Source organism: Dermatophagoides farinae, chromosome 2 (genome assembly GCF_024713945.1).
Source record: "Dermatophagoides farinae isolate YC_2012a chromosome 2, ASM2471394v1, whole genome shotgun sequence".
In the NCBI taxonomy this organism is placed as follows: Eukaryota; Metazoa; Arthropoda; class Arachnida; order Sarcoptiformes; family Pyroglyphidae; genus Dermatophagoides; species Dermatophagoides farinae.
In genome coordinates, this window is record NC_134678.1 from 4,365,527 (window position 1) to 4,386,194 (window position 20,668).

The following is a 20,668-nucleotide window of genomic DNA, read 5'->3' on the forward strand; positions in this document are numbered from 1 at the left end:
AGGAAAATGAATAAATCAAAATGTAACAATGAAATAGGTGAAGCCAATAACAAAAAATTATGCAATAAAAAAACGATTGTGCTTAATTAAGTGAGTTGATAAGTTTTACGTTATTTTTCAGTCACTGAATTTTTTTGGTACATTTAGGCTGAGCATATCCTACCAATAAATCAAATTGGTCTTCGGAGACAACCGAATCGAATTCAGAGAGCGAAAAGAAGAGAGAAATAAATGCCAACAGCATTAATTTCATCATCGTCAATAAATTAATAAAATCCACTTGGATTTACTTTCGACTTTTTTTTTGTTGGTGAAGTTGGGCCCTGTAAATGAATGATCGCGTGGGATTTTTTTTCTTGACTAAACGCCAATATATACAGACATGACAAGACAATCAATAAATTGTCCTTAACCAGCATTTACGATTATCTCTGCAGGCTTTTTTTTAGTTTTTTCTTTTGCCACTTTTGTTTCCGGTGTTTAACGCCCTGTTCTAATTGAACTAATTTTTTATCTCATCTCTGAAATGAATGATTTGTTTTGTTTGACAAGGAGAGAAATAGAATGGAAAAAATTGTTCGATATACAATAGAATTAAATATTCTTTTCATTTCATTTCATTTATTTTTTTCAATACACACACAGGTTGTTCTGCCTTGAAATTAATTTCGGTCAATGTACCTACGATGGTAGTAATGGGTCAACCAGTATGGCTTAATTGTAGCTATGACCTTGAAAATGAAGAATTATATTCAATCAAATGGTATCATTGGAATGCCGATTCTGAAGCTAAAGGAGAATTTTATCGTTGGATACCGAAAGATTCACCACCCGGACAAATGTTTCAAATGGAAGGAATCTATTTGGATGTAAGTTTGAAAATGAATTTTTTTTCCTCTCTCAAAATATTTCACTATTTTTGATTTGGATTCCGATTGAAATTGTTAAAAAAAATTATATGTTACACTTGTTCGATTAGAAAATAGAATTACAATGTGTACACTGTTTGATTTCCGACAATTATATAATATTAGACGATGATTAAGATAATAGGTTCACTCATAAATTACGTGCAATTAGATTAATGATGATATGTGTGTGTGTGTGTGTGATAAAGTGAAAATTCAGATCCATTTTGGTGATTGATCTATGGCCATCCATTATCGTTGTACACACATTGGATATATGTATGTATGAACAAAATATTGGAGCTTATCATTAGATCATATTTTTTTTAAACGATTTGAAATAAAAAAAAATTTTAAATCGAGATTCACTATTCTTTTGGATTATGTTATCGTCAACGCCTGTTTTTTTTTTCTCTCTGGTTCTGTGTTCAGCCTTTATTCAGAGGTGGCAACTTTTTCATTAATCTTTTGGCATCAGAGATTGTTGAAAGAAAAGTTTAATAATAATGGCAAACACACACACACACACAATACGAATGATGTCAGTACCCGCACAACGATCACCATTAATTTTAATGTGTGTGTGTGTGTGTGTGTTACTGTTACTTGGACCATTGAATTCACATTTAACACACATTTTTTTGGCACTTGTTTAAATGTAATATTTTTTTCTTTTTTTTGGTCTGTAACAAGACAATAATAATAAAAAAAAGGGACAGAGAATATATTGGTTTTTAATTAAAAATCATTCCAAACAACAACCATGAATTGTTGTCAATGAATGATCTAAACAATATCTGAATCATTTGTTTTAATAGTCACAACCCCACAAATGTTTTTTTTTCATTTCTGACTGTCTGTCTGAAATCCGATATTCAATTATGGCCGTCAATTTGATTATATCACACAAAAAAAAATTGTGGAAAGAATTTTTCCAAAAAAAAAATCTCATTTTTGTCCATGTGTGTTTTTTTTCTTGATTTTCAATTTTTCTAACAGCTTCAACGATCATCGTTTGGAAATGTCTATCTGACCAAGACTGATGTCTATACAGATGGATCATTTCGTTGTGAGGTGAGTGAAAAAAAAACCATCAACTTATTTCTGATTCATAATAATCATTCATTTATTTCAGGTGAGCGCCGAAGCACCCAGTTTTCAAACCGTTCGTAAAGAAAAAGAATTACATATTTACAGTAAGTTTAATTCTCATATATCAATTTTATTTATTATAATTTCATCATTATTATGATTACGTTTAACTTTGTGATCATTTCTGCAATTGAATGTTCATATTTGTCATATTGATGATTTCATTGATTGTATTATTATTGAATGAATGAAATCTCTGTCAAAGAATTAAAAAAAAATTCTTAATACCAAAATAGACAGATTTTTTGTTTGCATGTTTTTTTTCGCTTTCATGATGATCAAGTCATGATCGTTTTTTTTTTTTGGGTGTGTGTGTGAGTGCATTTAATATTAGATTCGATTATGCATTTAAAATGAACAAACACGCGATAAGGCGTGTATATGTTGCAATTTTGCATTTGGTATTGGAAACCAGGTGCCGGTTTTGGCAGCTGATGATTTGCTGCTGTTCTTTTTTTTTTTTTTTTGCTTGCTTAAGTAATAATAAAACCTATCAAACTGACTGTCCATTCATATATTTGTTATCAGTATAAATTGAGTGAATGAGAAACATTATTTCACACACACACACACATACACAAACAAATTGATTCCAAATAGAAACACTATCAGATTAATTAATAGTTATATAATAGCGGAAATTTAAAGGCAATATCTTCATTATCATTTTTTTTAGGACTACACGATCAAAATAAAATTCAATTTTGTTCTAATAATATTGACTATGTGAATCGATTTATAGTCAGCAAAATTTTCCACATTATTTAGACCTCCATTTAAGAAAACATGTGGTTTATCATGGAAAGCCTTGTCAAGCTATAACGATGATATCATAATTTACGAGATGATGATTATCATGTTGCTGTTGTGATTTTCATTTCTCGTAAAGCAAAAATAGTCTTTTTTTTGTTTGTTTGTTCGAGGTAATTAAAATAATTGATTTGACCGCGACTATTCTCATATCCTAATATGTTTTCTCATTACTGAATTCTTTCTTTTTTTTGTCACTCTTGTTGAAAAAAATTGTCGTGTTAAATGGGCCGATTTTTTAAACATGTCATCAATATTTGTGGATGTTCTTGTCAAACAAAAAGAATTTTTTTTTTTGAAATCAAAGCTTGTTTTTGCAATTTTTTACGATGAAAAAAATGACTAATTTAACATTTAGCAATGGTTAGAGAATCACACTTTACGGCTGTCTAACATAGTAAATGAAATTGTTTTTTCAAAAATTCAGAATTCATTACTACTAGGTTTTCGCTACTTAACTCTATGTTGCCAAATCAATTTTTTTTAGCATGCAAAAAAATTTTAATTTTAATTGAAATTCAAAAACATCTTTGAATATTATTATTAGTTTTTTTCTTTGATCTATAATTTGGATTTTTTCCAAGTTCATTCATTCAAGCATTTGAATTGAGTAATTGTAGTGTTAAAGTGACTGTTATGTAGTTGTGGAGCATACCTTTATTATAAACACTTTTTCTAGTCTTGATTACTTATTTTTTTTCTCTTGACAATCAATCGATCGTTCGATCATCTTAAAATTTATTAATAGAAAGATTTTTTCCGTTTTTTTTCTGCTGAATATAATGAATGTGTCATTCAAGTGCTTACACATACATGATTCGCCATTTTTTTTCATTCATTCATGAACTTAGGTATGAATTCGATTCTATTGAGCAAACGAATAAATGAATTTTTTTTCATATTTTCAACGCAATAATAAATATTGTATCCCAAGTGTTTCAGCAAACATTACTCGATATAACATTTTTGAATCCTGTGAATGTATGTTTGCATGTGTGTGTGTGTGTGTTTTACTCTTCTCATAGGACTATCTAAAAAAAATAGTTTCTCCTCGAAGCAAAACTAAAAATGAGAATAAAAAAATTTTTCCTGATAAATAATCATATCGATATCGTCCGGTTTCATTGTATTCACAATACAAATTCACTGGCGGTAGCAAACCGTTTTTTGGTGTGGCTGTTTTTATATTAAAAAATCATTTGCAAACGCATGTAGAAATATTGTATATTAACAATAATGTTTATAATAATAATAACAATAACAATCGAGAATCAAACTCGGAAATCATCATTGCAAATGGAATATTCTTTTCGGCTGGTTAAGGCCATCCGAAAAAAATATGGCGACAAAATATACAAAAATCATTACCTCATTCTGTACATACACATATGTGTAGTTCTAAATAAGCCAAAATAAATTCACAAACAATCCATTCATCCGACCCACCATTTCAAATATATTGATGACAACTGTTGTGTATATTATATATGTGGTGAGATTTTGATGCATTCAGTCATTCATCTCGGAATTTTTTTTTGTGATTCCGGCCTCCCTGATGATGATGACGAATGGCGAAGAAGAAAAAAAAATGAAAAAAAAATCAAAATAAAACAAATCGATTTTGCCATTCGGGCATTATTAATGTATGTTCATGTGCGGTACGCAAACAATTGAAGAAAAAAAAACAAAGATCTTGAAAATTGAGTCTTATTGGATTTTCTCTTTAGTCCAAAATCAAATCAACAAAAACAAAAAAAAAATCTTGGCTTGTATTGTTAAAGATTTTTCTTTACTTTTGACCGATCATCAATTTTTTTCGCCCCTATTTTTCGGTTTGATACTTTGGCTTTTAATTTGCATTTCTTTTTCATTTCACCCTCTTTGATGATGATGATGATGATGAACCGTCAGAACTGGCCTATATCCTCATTCGAATGAAACTATGAACGAAAAAAGAATCCCGCCACAATTCGATGATTTATCCGATTCTATTTCCAAATAAAATCAGAAATACAATAATAACAATAATAATAGAATATACAGTCCGTTATGAATGATTTATGTTTGTTATGTTACCATTTGTTATGATGAATTTTCACAACCATATGAAATTAATATGAAATTTTTCTTCATCTTGACCGATTTTTCTTTTGTTACGAAATTTAATTATTCAAAATGAATTTTTTTTTCATTCACAATATGAGCATGGAAAAGAAAATTTGTTTGTCGCAACTATAATTCTTTCTATGGCCAATAATAATGATGTCATCTTTTTTCTTTTTTCTCAATCTTAAAAGATTTATTTACTCAAATTACTAACAACAGATCTTTACTTTCTGTTTTCAATTCTTAACCATTCATGATTGTTTTTATTTTTTTTTCTTTATTCATTTAATATCTTTTTCTATTTTTTTACTTAAATTCTCGATCTTCTAAAGTTCAAAAAATGAACAAAAAAAATTCCACATCAGTAAAATTTATTGATGATGATGATGATGATGATGATGAAACAAGAGTGTTGGAATCTATAGAATTTAAGTTTAAAAATATATATGAAAAAAAAACTATATTTTCATTTGAAACACCATCACACAAGAACTTTCATTTGATCCATAGAGTAAGAATGAAAGAAAGTCTAAATGGACTCGAGAGAATTGGCATATTAAGATGTTATGACTTTTGGCTCTATTCGTTTTTAGTAAAAATGGTTACTGCTTTTGTTTTTATTCTATTCTTCATATTACCATCGTTTTGTTTGCTTCTTTTTTACGGGGTTGCAAAGTGAGCTGAACCAAAAAAAAAAAAAATTTGTGCTTCATATCCTAATAATAATGTGTGTGTATGTGTGCAAGCTTGTTTTTTGGTAATGTCGAAATGATCCGAAAACTTCTTTATGGTTAAGAGAATTGGTCAAAAAAATGAATGCATTCATTCTAGGCATTCCGGTATCCAATGGATAGTTACATTTTTGCCCTTTCCTATTACCGTACACTTTGGGATTACAAAAACATACTTACAGTCTTGGGAATTTATCTTAATCTTTGGCTCTAGATTTTCATCATCATGAAGCAAAAAACTATAGGAAATAAAGGTTCTGGATGAATTTTTTTTTTTTTTTTTTTTGAAAACTTTTAGTAAATTATGCACAAATAAAAGACTTTTTTTGAAGATTCATTCTCATCAACGTGATGAAAACGAGAAAAGAAGTTTTATATCAGTCTAAGATGAGTGAATCGTATGTTTTTTGCCATTAAAAAAAACATAAATACTGTATTCTATTACGGTCTTGTTTTTGTAGAATTTTTTATCTTTTGGTCTTTTATCTATTTGTTAGAAGTATGATGCTTTCATCATTTCATACTTTATGATTTATATGGATTTCGCTGATCATGTGGTTTTTTTTCTTTGCGGTTTTAACTTTATCATGTTTCAGATTGATACATCCGAAAAAAAAATTTCAAATGAATTCTTTTTTTTATAAACTACATTAATAATTGAAAAAACATTCAAAATTTTTTTAAATAAACAATGTCCATGTATATCTCGATTGAAAATGTCAATCTTATGTGTAAAACATAAAGAACGAATTTTGTTTTGTTTGCAATGAATCGCTGCTCATCGTCGCTGTATTTTGATTCTTTGAATCGTTATGGCTGCCGACAAAATGAGAATAAAAGCCGTAAAAACTAGCAGTAATTGTACCGACATTATTATTGGTGGAATACCGTTTAAGATATTTTCCTTTCAAATTCTATGTCTTTGGGCCATTTTATCCCTTCCCATTAGTGACATGAACCGAAATCGACAAATTGTCTATGGGGAAAAAAAATATGTTAGCTTTTGTCGAACGATTTTATGTCGTTGTTTTCTTGCTTTCTACTTGGAACAAACTCTTACTTGTTCGTTTCTTATGAGTTGTTTTTTTCTATTTATTTTCCAAAAACCAAAACGAAAAAAAACAAAACAAAAAAAATAGTTAGTAAAAAAAAATATTTGATTTCCATCGTTGCACGTACGAACAAAAAAAAAACGAACTGGATTTCAATATTTCAACATTCCATCTATTCATATAGTCAAAAAAAGCATTCATCATTAACTATTATTATTATTATTGTTGTTGTTATTGTTGTTGTTGTTAAATCAAACCCTAGGAATCGACACAACAGCCAATTATTAGAATTGTTTCCCTATTCACAATAGAATCATAATTAAATAGGCATTAATTAAATAGACAAGCTTTCGAAACAAAACAAAAAAAAATGTTGCGTGTTTTAGATCATTAGTTTCACTACTGTACTACTCATCATCATCATGATGATAATAATGAAGATCCTAGTATCATATAACAACTAATAAATATAGATTTTTATAATTTTTTTTTCATATATCTCAATTTCTTTCAACTTGAGTATATGTTATAAGATATAGAAATTACAAATAAAACCGATTCTAGCTCATCTCATAAGTATATATGTTACTTTTCTGTGTGTGTGTGTTCGTATTTTTGTTGATTTCTACCTTCATCAATAATGAATCAACCATGAAATGTTTATCCATTTTTCACTTTCTTTTTTTTCATATCAAATAGAATCATCTTTTTTTTCTTTTGTCTTTTTTTTGATGTTTTGTTTTGTTTTTTTTTCGTTCCATTTCTACATTTTTTATCTGTTTCATTTTCAGGTCTGCCCAAAGAGAAGCCAATTATCCATACCATTGGTAACAACGATACCAGCTATTATAGACCAGGAGATTTAAGTAAGTTTTTTTGTGGCCAATTTTGCAGTTTTTTTTTGTTGATGCTCTTTTCATTCACCCGATGACAACAACAAACTAATTCTAAATCCAAAAATGAACTCATTCTTTATTTTGTTATTTTTTCTCATTCGAATTAAAAATTTAAATCTTATTAGTTTTTGGAATTTTATTTATATTTCATCTTATATTTGTGTCAATATGTATTTCGAATATATAGGATAGAATATCATTAGATTGGTTGAGAAAATCAGGTGATGATGTAAATGGAAAGGGTCAGAAATTAGATTGAAATAAACACACATATTGAGTCATGGAGGAAGAATATAATAATAAATATCCGATTCGATTCATTGGTAGAAATATTCTAACCGAGCCAATACCTTTGGGATTTATGGTAGATCCATTTAATATGTGTGAGTGTATGTATGTGATAATAAATTTGTTCAGTTCGTTGATATTGTTGGTGTTGGTTAGTGAAGCTGACAATGATGATGATGATGATTTCCATGCCAATCTCAAAAAACCGCTAACTGAATCGAATCGAACATTATTCACGTCATCCATCAAATATTATACTAAATAAATTTGATATATTCGTGAGAGAACGAAAGAGAGACAACTAAAAACTATCAATAGGAATTATTTTAATTCATATGATTCCATATATATATGTAAAAGGCAATCATTTGTCGAATCCATAAGAGAAAAGCTAGAGATGACGACGATGATGGAAAGAATTTTGTATAAGCCAAGATGATAATAAAATAATATGATGATGATGATTATGATTATAATTCGATGGAAGCATTCACCTCTAACGATTAATGAACGTGCTATAGCAAATCATTTTTGACACTCATTAATGGTCGAATGATTCTTGTAATCTTGGTTTCGATATTGCAATTTTCCTACAGGTCAATTGATTTGTATCTATCAATATACTCCAAATTTTCGGTGTGTGCATTTGGTTTTAATATATTAATTCAAACAGATCACATTCATAAATGAAATGAAATCAATTGCTCATCATGTGCCAATTCAATTTATTCATAAAATAAAATAGCTGCAAAAAATTCATTTTTAAAATGAAAACAATGTTGCTAGTGTGCACATCTTTTATTTTACTGATCCATATCTTCTATAGCGTGTGTTTAATTAATTTACAAACATTTACTGTATTTAATATATTTGAAGACTTTCGGCCTTTCGACAAATATATTTCCGGTTTATATTTATATGATTCGGGTTCCATTCGCGCTTAATTGCAGAATTCATAAACACAGAATAAAATGAGCTCATGAGTAGCTCTTATTATACAGTATTTATTCATATAGTATATTGTATTTAATCGTTAGGTTTCATAGTTTGACACTTATGACTTTATTATTTATGTAAGCGATCTATTTAATGAATATTTAATTTCACATTTTCTATCATTCTCATTATTTTACTTTTCACATATTCTTTGTATTCTTTTGGACCACTTTTCTGGAAACAGTCAATTTGACTTGTCGAACCATGCCATCCAGGGTAAGTGCTTGTTTGCTATTTTTTTTCTTCATGTTTTTCTTTGTTGTTGCCTTTTTTTTGACTGTTGTTTCTGTTGTCATATGTATACATCAATGTTTTTACATCTGGTTACATTACCTATGATATGCTGGAAGTAATTAAGTTGCCTTCTAACAGCTATTTAATGGCTCGATGATCAAATAATCTTCAATACTAGATAAATAGGAATTTATTAAGCCTTTATATGACAGATTACAAATGAATTGACAAACATGTATACAACATTGATCTGATTAAATAAATGTTGGACATATACCATTGCTATAAATAAGTCGCAATTTGAATTTGTTAATATATGATTAAAAGATGTTTGCGATTTGTTTATTACAAACTCCACACACAAATACAGAATTTTTTTTTCACTTTATTGTGAATCCTATAAAAAAAACTAGAGGAATAATGATGATCTGTATGTACTATGTACTGAGATTTTTTCCATGAACTCGTTACATGTATTATTGTTTGTTATATAAGCTATAGAAGTTCATATTCTCATTATTTTCTCATTTTTCTTTAAATTCTGTTTTTTTCTGGTATTTTGGTTCAGTCACATAATTCGGTCATATGCGTTATAGCTTATATACACACGTAATTTTTATTTTTTTTTTTTGTTTTGTTTTTGAAACAGCGGCAGTAGATATGTCTGTTGAATTTTAAAATTGTAAACCCCCGGCCATATAAATCCCCATCTGCTTTTGGATCCTTTTAAAATTAACTTTGTATCCAGTGTTTGTAAAAGAACAAAAAAAAGCCTTAACTTAATTTGTAGTTTGATACTTTTTTTCAAATATTATCGACCTTATAAGACAGACAACAACAACAACGACAACAATGTCTATTATTCTAATTGAAATTTATGATGAACATTCGTTTATTTACTTGAAAGAGGTTTTCCTTCTTCATGTTTCTGGTTTTTAACTTGAAATATTTATGCTTTTAATTTTTTTTTATCTTTTTTGATGATCTGGTTCAGCCACCCGCAACATTAACATGGCATATCAATCAGGAGATTGCCGATTCTCGTTATGTTAAATCATTGTCAGTTCTGTCATCATCATCCGATGGTCTAATCGGTTCAGCATCGCAATTATTTTTCTATTCTGAAAGCAGCCATTATCATGGTGGTCTATTAAAAATAACCTGTTTAAGTGATATTATTCTACAATATACGGTGGCCAGTGAAGAGGTTATGATCGGCGGTGCCAATGATCCATCATCATCATCGTCGTCGGATTTATTCAACAGATATAGAAATTCAGCTCATCAAATGAGTAAGTCAAAAAGATCAATATTAGTTATACCACAAAAATTTAACTGATTCATTCATAAACAGTAACCGATTCTATGAGCAAAGATATTCCCATTATAACCGGAATATCACATCAACGATATTATAAGCCTGGTGATATTGTCAATTTGACATGCATTTCACGTGCAAAACCTGCTCCAAAGCTCAGCTTTATGGTCAATGATGAAGAGGTATGTTTAACCTTATGAATCATACATGTCACATTCAATTCACCATCTCCATGGGGGAATTCAATTAGCTACCAAATTTATGAATCCACAAGTTCTTTTATGAATAAAAGAAGAGAGAAAAATTGAATTGGAATTACTTTTTTTTTCTCATTACATGCAACAAATCAATGCAATTTGACATGTGAATCTAGTGTAAATTATTATTTAGAAAAGAACACATTCAAAAAAGGCTTATTCGATTCGGAAAAGAAAATTTTGTTTCTGCAACTATGAACTGATTGCTTTTCGAAGCGAATCGATTCAATCGTGTATTGAATGGATTCTATTTCTTTATTTCGAAATGTTTGAACTTTCGTACATACAATTTATTTTTTCTCATTCTAACTTCTATTTTGGTAACGGTGATGGTGATGGTTGTTATTATTTCTTTATATATAGTATCTATCTATTAATAAGATGACAAATGGCAACATAAACAACCAGACAACAAAACTTGTATAATATACAATCGGTTACGATTGGAAATCTCGTCCCGTGGAATCGTCGATCCATCCATACTCATAGACAAACATGTTGTTTTTTTTCGGTATACGAAACAACAACATAATTTATACGGCTTTGCACAAATTTTCTTCTTTTTTTTGTTTCTCATTCGACTATGTTAGAATATATTCAACGCTGTGTGAATAAAATTTCAAAACAGACATCATTATTGTTGTTTGGATCGTAGTCTTCGTTGTCGTCGTGTGTACGTTTGTATCTATGATCATGAAAGTTGCCAGTTGTGTTTTTCAACAAAATCCAAATAGGATCCGATATTCAGAATTTTATGAAACAAAACAGACCGAAGACAAACAAAAAGGGGCTCAACAATGACATGATGTGATATACACACGACAACGAATTAAAAAGAAAAGATTCCAGCCTCGAAACTTGCATAAAGACATGGAATTTTTTTTTTGAATACTATAAAGACGAATATAATAATAATGACACAATGAAAGAGTCATTAGATAGGCATTAAAATTGTTTGTTCATTCTATATATCGTTGTTTTTTGGATGTTTTTGTTTGTCAAAACATTGTTGTTATATAAGGTATATAACAATTGAATTACATTTTGAATCGACATACTCGTTCATGCATGCGTGCATGTCGATTCTTTTTCATTTTATGAAATCGAATGATCGTATACCGTTTGACAATGAAAAAAAATTTGTGATGCGACAAATATATTTGATCGATCGCAAAAAAAAATCTTGATCGAAAACTAGTTCAAAACTGATTATATTAGATTAGTGGCTTAACGGACAAGCATCCAGTTATTCATTCGATGTGTTAGTTTGTCGGTTTGTTTGTTGGTCATCCCAAAATTTGTTTTTTCTGTTTGTTTCATTCTTCAAATTCTTTTTTTTTCTATATTTAATGGAAAATTTATTGAAATATTCGTAATATATAGACATGTGGATTAAATTTTTTATTTTCGCATTTATTTTGTGGAATTTTCCTTTTTAAAAAAAATCTACAGTATTGATTATTTTCATCTTAAACATTACAAATAATCATTTCTATCGATAACTTGACATTTATTCAATGTTTTCTTCTTTTTTTTTATTTCCATAGGCCAATCCAGCTCAAATTCGCGAATATCCAATATTTCCATTAAGTGATGGATCATTTGCCTCTAAACTAGGCCTAAAATTTAAGGTGAAAATGGAAAACTCGGTTTCATCATCATCATCATTATCGCATAGTGGCAAACATTACCACCATCAATTGTCAAATCGTTTGTCCAGCAACAGTAAAAATGATCGTACATCATCGAACATTAAACAATATCGTATCAAATGTTTAGCATCAATGGAGAAAAACATTTACCATGTTAAGAATGAACTTCTTCTTGGCACATCGAAACAAAGTTCGGGTCTGCATTTTTCCGAAAACTTTGCTGTTAATATCAATGGTAATCATAATAATCATTTGATCATTCATTCTTTTCATTCAAAAAAATTCCACTTCTCACTACACTCATTCAGCATTTCAAATGTCCGACAAGAACAAAAAATTGTCTAATTTCTTGTTTCATCATTGTTCCTTTGAACATGTATATAATGTGCATTATGTTTGTAATATAGAATCATTTCCATTGATGATGAACTTAAAATCCTTGTACGATTTTGACTCATTGCTCGTGTGATTTACTTTTTCAGATTACACATTTTTTGTTCGATTTTTGTGCAGAAGTTTTTTTAAGTTGTATTTTATTTTCGATGATCAGACACGGGGTACACTAACTAATAATGATGATAGCTTATATTTAGAGAGAAAGGAAAAAAGAGAACATATTCGTGCAATGAGACATTCTCCGATTGTCCAGTCGGTATCATCATCGTCCTTAATCGTTAATAGGGCTTCTTCATCATCATCATCATCATTGTTGGTCATTTGAGCGAATCACATTTATAGAGAATCAAAGAAAAATGAAAAAAAAACAAAAATTATTTACTAACTAACCAAACAAATAATTCATTGAAGCAGACGAAAAAAATGAACTCAATCCATTTTCTTCCCCCGTCATCAGAATCTCACTATGTCATCAACGAAAATAATAGCAAATCACAACATATATCGTAAACTGATCGACATTTACAAAATATAACAAGATACCGAGAATTCTTTGTCTTCATTTAATTTAATTTAATTTCAAAAAAAAAAAATATATAAAAGTGTTTGTTTCTAAATCATATTGTGATACAGTTTTTTTTTTAATTTTATTTATTTATTTACAGAGAAATTCTTCAATTTATTTTTATTTTTAGCCATTTTCCTGTGTTTATGTTTCAATGTTGTTGTTTTTTTGATGATCATGATCATCACGATTTAAAATAATGATGATCAAAATAATTACCTCATAAATTTTACTCAACTATATCTAATTTTGTTTTTTTTTGTTTTTCATTTTAATCATTTTCATAGTTACATCCATAATGCTGATTCAAACGATGGCCATTATTTGCTGGTTATTCCTGGTGCCGGTTGTTTTAATTTGATTGCCTTGTTCTTTGTTGTATTCGGCATCGTTTCAGAATTGATTCTCTTCATTTTATCAATTCGACTAACATAAACTTCTTGTAAACTGGATTCGCCTGTAAATTTGAAAATTTTTTTTCTTTTTTTTTTGAAAGCGAGAAACTTTTTTCCAATTTTTGTGCCACAAATTATTTCTTTTCTGTTTATTAAATGATCATTTCTTGTAAATATCATTCATATGCCACCGTGGAATCATCATTTCTTTCTTTTTCCGTTTTGTCCAAATTTCATAAAATACAGTAATTCTATTGTACTTAAATGTTCCATCCATAAGCAATGACGGTAAAATGTATCAGTTTTTTTTTCATTCTGCCTGTTTGTTTTTTGATTTTCCAACTTTGATTTTCGTTACGAGCACATACGCACATATATGTCATCTATTCTACTTTTAACTTGGATTTTTTTTTGTTGATTCAATCATGTTCTTGTTGTAAATATACATCACTGACCAATGAATATTTATTCAATATATATAAAATGCATTGAGCAATCTTAAATATGGTTAATCATTTAAAAATAAACTGATAATAAATATTTCTAAATAAATACGTTTATCAATTTTGAATTTTTTTTAATACTAATAAATATTAAAAGTTAGGTGTATAATTTTGTTTGATATGATGTTTCAGAGGAATATTCTAATGTGAAAACTTTTAAATTGGATTTATTTTCAGCAAGAAATGTTTTCGCTTTTTAATTCATATTTTTACATTGCAATTCTGACATCCAAGACGATGGGAACTGTTGGTTCAGATCATTTATTACTACAATGTACGACCTCTCTTTTTCTTATTCTTGTATTTGGAGAAATTCAAATTTTCATATAATACGTCTTATATGAACGATTATATATAGTCCCAAATTAAAATTCACACGTGAATCACATTTTAGGATTGTTGATTCTTATTTATTTTGTTGTTTTTATTGATTCTATATTATTTTGACAAGATTTTTCATGAAAATCCAAGATAATGAAAATAACTAGATACAAACGAGCCCAACGGCATTTGTTATTTTATCGTAATTATTTCGATTTTCGACCACCGTACCAGATAATTTTGGATGCAACATTCTGTCAAGCTGCTTTGAAGAATAAAATCAACATTAAAGAACAAATTCCAAAATATTTAAATGATGATGTTAAATTATTGACAACTGTTTGTGTTGTCAATGAAACAGAAAGACTTGGTAAGTGTATCTCTATCATGTTTACAAAAATTTTAACCGATTTATATACTTGATTCAATAGGCCATTCGATTTATGGTGCAATGCTAGTTATCAAACAATTTCCAATCCATAAATGTGGCCATGAAAAGAATCCAATTTCAGCAAATGATTGTATTTTTTCTTTACTACAACGAAAAGAAGAGCATTATTTTTTGGCCACCCAAGATCAAGATCTTACGGAGAGAACGCGATCGCTTGCCTATGTTCCTATTTTATTCATTAAAACGAATACCATAATTTTAGAGCAACCAGCTGTCGAAGCCAAAGACAAAGCTATTGAATCACAACAACGTTTTCATCAAGTCGATTCTCATCAGTTTCAAACGTTGAAAAAATTGAAAAAGATTGAATCCTTAGACAAACCAGCACATGTCAAACGGAAACGTAAAGGTCCAAAAGGCCCGAATCCATTATCATGCAAAAAGAAAAAAAGCGTGGCTCCAAATAAGGCATCATCGAACACGAATGTGGCTGTGAAACAGGATGGTAAAAAGAAACGAACACGAACCAAACGTATACCTAACCATATTAAGCGAATGTTTCAGAAAATTGAGTCAGATCTAAGCCTGAAACAACAATCATCTTCATCGTAGTTTTTTTTATACATTTCGATTGTCAATTTTTTTATATAATCTAATATCTAATAAATTGAGAAAATTTTGGAATTAATTTCAAAATAATTCTTATATATGAGAAAAGTTTACGGAAAAATTCGCACAAGAATTTTTCCGAAAGTAGCCATGCTTCTGCATGCAAATTGGTTAATCTTAAATCAATTTGTTTGGATCGTGTTGAAATTTTTGTTATTTTGAATCTCAAACATAATGCCTCGTTTAGTTATTGGTAAGATAATTGATATGATCATTTTGTTTTAATAAATCTTTGATTTTTTACTAGCCAAATGGCGAAGGATACGTTTTCCCACGGTAGGCCAGAATTTATCTATTGATTTTCCATCAATAAAGCTAATTTTATTATGAATTGATTTTGTAGACCAAAGTCGAAAAACTTATGCCTCAAATGCCTTACGTAATTCCTGATAAAGCAATCAAAGTTCGAGGCGGACGTAATCTCGAACATTTACGTCGGATATTTCCCTATCAAATGCGATTGATTGCGATTGCCCATTCGGTCAATCGATTGATTGATCAAGAACGAGTCGAATTCAGTTATTACAGAGGATATGAAGTTCGGAATTATACTGAGCGGGTAATTATATAAACGAAAATTTAGTTTTACTTGTATTTCAATTTTTTTTTATTCAGTTGATAGCCGAAGCGATGCGTTATGGTGACTGTCATGTACCAACAATGGAACTTGCCAATTTCTATTTGAAAGTATGATCATTTTTTATGAATTTTAAAAATTTTGTCTTCTAAAATGATGAAATTCGTATTGTGAATAGGATAAAACCTTGATCCATAAATTGTTCAAAGTATTGGTACCACGTTATTTAAACTATACGACATCATTCACATCGATGCATTTACTCTCGAATCGTGACATCGATTGGTCAAATTATAAACAACGATCGTACGTTAATCAACGAGTACTGATCGAATTGAAAGGCAATCCGTATCCGCCATTATTGAATCATGATTTAAAAAGAAAAAATTTACTACATAATATTCTTCTTAGTCAAGTTAGTCGAGATTATTACATGAACAAAACAGATGTGAATTGTGAAACATTAAATGAACAAGATTAACTCGAATGGCAACAAATGTTCTAGTGTAGTAATTGTAATATCGAATATAAATCCTTTCTTTGTAATTAAATAAGACATTGTTTAAATGATCAAGGCTGAAATCCATGAGCCAATAATAAAATGGCCACTGCTTCGGTGTTTGATTTTAGATGTTTAAGATAATTATCGATAGACTTGATGATCACTTGTCGTAATTCGATCAATGGCATGTTTAAATTCAGATATCCAAGATATTTTAGAAGATTGGTTCTACTTGGAACAGCCATCAGACAACAACTGAATATCTTTCTTACTAACCATCCATGGTATTTCTTCAATGTTAACTCGTAAGCTGAATCAAAGTGTTTGGTCAAATCTTCGGGCAAGTTTTGCAAGCTTTCTTCATCGTCAACTTGTTTGTAATCTTCTAGAAATAACGAGAGGAAAATTTGATTGTAAATCAGAGCTCGATTTAGCCATGTCAATGCATCCGTTCCGACGTGTAGGTCTTCATCTTTAAGTGTCTCTTTTTCAAGTTTCACTATCGTATTCAAATGCTAAAATTTCATATCATTCAAAGAAAAATCACATATTTTAATTATATGATCTCACCTTAAACATGGATTTATCCGTATCAAATATGTTCATTAGTTTATTGATGTTGCCATCGATATCGTTTTTAACAGGCTTAAAAGTGATGCCGAAAAATTCGACAAATTTAACTATACATTTGGAGGCTTCAAGGAATCTTTCTGTATCTATTAAACCATCTGTATCGATGTCGACGAAAGGAACAACCGTTTCAAAGAACACCGGCTCATTATTGCAGATTTCCATTTTGATTTTCAGATAATTTATGTGAGGAAAAAGCTGATTATTCTAACATATTATTTTAATGATAAATTACCAGATGGCAGTATTCGATTCATAAACAGCTGATTGCGAGTGTCGACGAGTCTGACCTCTGAGATTGATTTACTATAGATTGTCCATCAATTATCGTAACGAATATGGCGAATTTTCGAGTATATCCAGATAAGAATAACTATTCAAGTTCACCAGCCGGAAGAAAAATCTTCGTGGGCATGGTTTTGGCCGGTATAGCTGGCCATTGGCTACTATATCGAAATCACTATAGTCGTCAAGATCGATTCAGCACCGTATTAGCTCGGTGGATGTCGAAACGTTCGGATTATTAATTCCATGTATTGTTTTTGTTTTATTAGAACAATGTTGTAATAAATAAAAATTTCACAAATTTATATCATTAATTTTACCGATGATTCGCTCATCGAAATTTAAATCAGCCAATTTTGCACATTCAATGATTTCGGCTTTGATCTGATTGAATTCATTGATCAATTCATTACTCGGCTTAATGTTTTCCATCATCATTTCTTCGGATATTTCATACAATTTTCGCTCAACATTTGAATTCATCTGCTGTTCAAATTCTTGATCTAGTTGCATATACAATCTTGATATCCGAGATTTGATTTGTTTCATACGATTAAGAACTTCATCCTGATGTCTCATTTTATAAATCAAAACATCATTGAATCCTTCTAGATGTCCTATCTTTTCGAAATATGGAAAAGCAATCGAATATCCATCATCGAAGGATTGCTGTGTCAATTTGTCTCGTGTTTCCTCAAAAGCGTCATGGAATGCTGACTAAAAAGAATTTAAAACAAAACCCGATTTTTTTTCAATGGATAACTTACATTTTCAATACGATTCAAATCTCTTTCGAATTCTCTTGATGCCAAGGCTAATTCATCATCACCATCTGAATCACCGAAAACATCATCGGCCATCGTTCGACATGTTCAGCGATATTTCATCATTATCATCACTTACTGCCATCTATTGGGCAGATCATATTGATTTTCAATCTTTGTTTTGTGGATATTTTATATCGTAAAATGAATAATAAAAAAAGTAAAAGGAATAAATTGAAAAAACGGAATTTTAATTATTACTTCGAAAAATTATTCAAAAACAATTTCTATACACGCACATAGCTTTGGCTTCCAAAAAACAATGATGATTATTGTTTAAGAAGAAGGCATCGACGTTTAAGACATTTTTGTTTCTTGATATCATTGCCACCGAATTTTGGTTTATCCAAACAATATAAACATGTACCACAATCATCTTGTAAACATCCTTCACAAACACGGCAAGCCATTCGACGAAATTTAGAATTCATCCCAAGTGAATTGTCACCCTTTGAAGTAGTACTAGATTTTTTCTTTAATAGATCCTGTTTGGATTTGGATTTTTTAACTCCCAAATTCATTGATCGATGTCCAGGTTGTTTGATTTCAGGATTGGGTTTTATAAACTTCTGAACAATACTCTCATTCAAAGATGAACCTGAGGCTATGGTTTCCTTTAAAAGTATTTGATCATCTGAGGTAATATGGTTATTATTGTTGATATCGTCTACCGTGAGAATATTCGATGTGGAAGCATTAAAATGTTTTTGGTATATGTTGGCATGTTTCTTAGGATCTAATATATATTTCTTTAAACAAGCATTGAGTAGACAAGATTTACAACGTGCACCAGGCGAATCAATTTTCAATGAACAATTTCCATCATACAAACATATGTATTGCACTGGTTTCTGAGTGTAACGATAGAAAAATTTGGCACAACTTTCACAGCTGAACACACCATAACGACGTGATATATGAGAATAATATTTGGTTAGTCCACAAACTTCACATGTAACGGTTCCGCCTTTGGAATTTTGATTGGGCATCGATGAATGAGTTGGCGAAGATTTAGTCGATTGTGTTAAAGACGAAACAAAACCTATGATAAAAGGGAAAAATATTAATATATTAATACGTACTGTTTTCAATGATAAAAAATCACTTACTTTCATCAACATCGAGGTTCTCATGTAATTGCATGGACATAAGATGTGAATTATCTTCAAAATAATCTTCAACACTGTTAGAAACTTGGTCAACAATCGCATCATCATCATCAAAGACCTTTTCAATAGGATCATCAAAATCATCTTGATCATAATCGATAATTGGTCTTTTTCTTTGTTTTTTCTGATGACCGATTTTTTTGAAAGATATTTCCTCTTCATAATGTTCACAATGATAATGTAATTGTATTTGATCCATTGTGTCAAAAATTTTGGCGCAAAACATACAACGGTAAACTGTTTCGGCAATGATGATGCCGTTATTGTCACATATTATTGATCGAACATTTAATGCTGATCGAGATGGATCATTGACCAATTGCATCATGATGAATTTTCTATAATTAAATTTAAAATAAACCAAACAAAAGAAAGATAGATCGTTAATCAAAAAACAAGGTTTTGGTGATTACCGATGCTCTTGATGTTTTTGTGTGTGTGACCAGAACGTTTTTCTATAGTTACGATGATGATGATATCAATTGATGGATAAAAATATGACAAACGTATTCACTGTTTACAGTTTGAGTTCGTTATTCGAATGGCTGATATTTTTTGGCCAGTGACGTATTGTCACGAACTAACAAAATTAACAGCATTGGTAGCAGATAGATTTGAAGGCAACTGCTAACTTCTTGTTAGGAGAAAAATAAACGGCACGCAAATCATCATCGACAGCAGCCACGGCTCGATGTCGTCGTCGCTAACCAACGACATCGAGCAACGCACGTTTACACACACACACACACACACACATGCTTTGCAAATGTGATGACTATGGCTGTGTGTGTTTTATAGGACGCCACCACGGCATTTTTATCGTTAACTTGATGTGGCTCGATGATGCCGTTCTCTTTTGAACCTCAAACCGATCCATACCGAAATCCACTGGTATAATGATTTGATGATGTAGCAATATAAAGTAGATTTTGAAAAAAAGGATCCATAACAAGAAAATATTTTCGCAGATTATTTCCGTAGCTGTAATTTATTGAAAAATTTAATAGTCTTAGTTCCACTAATGATAGGATTTTATTCTTT

The 20,668-nt window shown here is 29.9% G+C and overlaps 6 protein-coding genes across 6 annotated transcripts in view; 3 read left to right on the forward strand and 3 right to left on the reverse strand.

Annotated features, from left to right (window-relative positions):
- The window catches only part of LOC124494415 (uncharacterized), a 34,858-nt gene extending 20,538 nt beyond the window's left edge, over nt 1-14,320 (forward strand). The window contains exons 3-11 of the mRNA XM_047057585.2: nt 646-869; nt 1,908-1,982; nt 2,044-2,104; nt 7,551-7,625; nt 9,124-9,155; nt 10,168-10,465; nt 10,528-10,673; nt 12,296-12,635; nt 13,649-14,320. Coding sequence (XP_046913541.1) covers nt 646-869; nt 1,908-1,982; nt 2,044-2,104; nt 7,551-7,625; nt 9,124-9,155; nt 10,168-10,465; nt 10,528-10,673; nt 12,296-12,635; nt 13,649-13,722 — 1,325 coding nt within the window. The 3' untranslated portion in view covers nt 13,723-14,320. The remainder of the gene's footprint in view (nt 1-645; nt 870-1,907; nt 1,983-2,043; nt 2,105-7,550; nt 7,626-9,123; nt 9,156-10,167; nt 10,466-10,527; nt 10,674-12,295; nt 12,636-13,648) is intronic.
- Nucleotides 14,321-14,640: 320 nt separating this feature from the next.
- LOC124495690 (rRNA-processing protein UTP23 homolog) lies at nt 14,641-15,667 on the forward strand. Its single transcript, XM_047059117.2, has 2 exons — nt 14,641-14,950; nt 15,012-15,667. Exons 1-2 carry the CDS (start codon nt 14,734-14,736, stop codon nt 15,581-15,583), a joined length of 789 nt encoding a protein of 262 aa, XP_046915073.1. The 5' UTR covers nt 14,641-14,733; the 3' UTR covers nt 15,584-15,667.
- A 62-nt stretch (nt 15,668-15,729) lies between these two features.
- Nucleotides 15,730-16,846, forward strand: mRpL17 (mitochondrial ribosomal protein L17). The gene is made up of 5 exons (XM_047059138.2): nt 15,730-15,833; nt 15,888-15,916; nt 15,984-16,199; nt 16,256-16,327; nt 16,396-16,846. Exons 1-5 carry the CDS (start codon nt 15,815-15,817, stop codon nt 16,696-16,698), a joined length of 639 nt encoding a protein of 212 aa, XP_046915094.1. The 5' UTR covers nt 15,730-15,814; the 3' UTR covers nt 16,699-16,846.
- On the reverse strand, nt 16,584-17,587 carry LOC124495696 (glycolipid transfer protein). Its single transcript, XM_047059128.2, has 2 exons — nt 17,290-17,587; nt 16,584-17,234 (listed from the first exon to the last, which is right to left on the reverse strand). The coding sequence occupies exons 1-2, from the start codon at nt 17,512-17,514 to the stop codon at nt 16,788-16,790; spliced, it is 672 nt and encodes a 223-aa protein (XP_046915084.1). The 5' UTR covers nt 17,515-17,587; the 3' UTR covers nt 16,584-16,787.
- A 3-nt stretch (nt 17,588-17,590) lies between these two features.
- On the reverse strand, nt 17,591-18,543 carry LOC124495726 (uncharacterized). The gene is made up of 2 exons (XM_047059160.2): nt 18,402-18,543; nt 17,591-18,351 (listed from the first exon to the last, which is right to left on the reverse strand). The coding sequence occupies exons 1-2, from the start codon at nt 18,492-18,494 to the stop codon at nt 17,929-17,931; spliced, it is 516 nt and encodes a 171-aa protein (XP_046915116.2). The 5' UTR covers nt 18,495-18,543; the 3' UTR covers nt 17,591-17,928.
- Nucleotides 18,544-18,628: 85 nt separating this feature from the next.
- Nucleotides 18,629-20,359, reverse strand: LOC124495669 (uncharacterized). Its single transcript, XM_047059092.2, has 3 exons — nt 20,041-20,359; nt 19,568-19,965; nt 18,629-19,500 (listed from the first exon to the last, which is right to left on the reverse strand). The coding sequence occupies exons 2-3, from the start codon at nt 19,953-19,955 to the stop codon at nt 18,728-18,730; spliced, it is 1,161 nt and encodes a 386-aa protein (XP_046915048.2). The 5' UTR covers nt 19,956-19,965; nt 20,041-20,359; the 3' UTR covers nt 18,629-18,727.
- Nucleotides 20,360-20,668: the final 309 nt, after the last annotated feature.

What these genes read in the sequence shown, in the direction of transcription:
- LOC124495690 (XM_047059117.2), top strand. Translation starts at nt 14,734, where the DNA reads ATGAAAATAACTAGATACAAACGAGCCCAACGGCATTTGTTATTTTAT. An exon ending in CAATGAAACAGAAAGACTTG is followed by an intron (nt 14,951 to 15,011) that starts GTAAGTGTATCT and finishes TTGATTCAATAG; the next exon opens with GCCATTCGATTTATGGTGCA.
- mRpL17 (XM_047059138.2), top strand. An exon ending in GAAGGATACGTTTTCCCACG is followed by an intron (nt 15,917 to 15,983) that starts GTAGGCCAGAAT and finishes TTGATTTTGTAG; the next exon opens with ACCAAAGTCGAAAAACTTAT. An exon ending in TTCGGAATTATACTGAGCGG is followed by an intron (nt 16,200 to 16,255) that starts GTAATTATATAA and finishes TTTTTTATTCAG; the next exon opens with TTGATAGCCGAAGCGATGCG.
- LOC124495696 (XM_047059128.2), bottom strand. Translation starts at nt 17,514, where the DNA reads ATGGAAATCTGCAATAATGAGCCGGTGTTCTTTGAAACGGTTGTTCCT. An exon ending in CGGATAAATCCATGTTTAAG is followed by an intron (nt 17,235 to 17,289) that starts GTGAGATCATAT and finishes ATGAAATTTTAG; the next exon opens with CATTTGAATACGATAGTGAA.
- LOC124495726 (XM_047059160.2), bottom strand. Translation starts at nt 18,494, where the DNA reads ATGGCCGATGATGTTTTCGGTGATTCAGATGGTGATGATGAATTAGCC. An exon ending in ATTTGAATCGTATTGAAAAT is followed by an intron (nt 18,352 to 18,401) that starts GTAAGTTATCCA and finishes AATTCTTTTTAG; the next exon opens with TCAGCATTCCATGACGCTTT.
- LOC124495669 (XM_047059092.2), bottom strand. Translation starts at nt 19,955, where the DNA reads ATGATGCAATTGGTCAATGATCCATCTCGATCAGCATTAAATGTTCGA. An exon ending in GAACCTCGATGTTGATGAAA is followed by an intron (nt 19,501 to 19,567) that starts GTAAGTGATTTT and finishes CTTTTATCATAG; the next exon opens with GTTTTGTTTCGTCTTTAACA.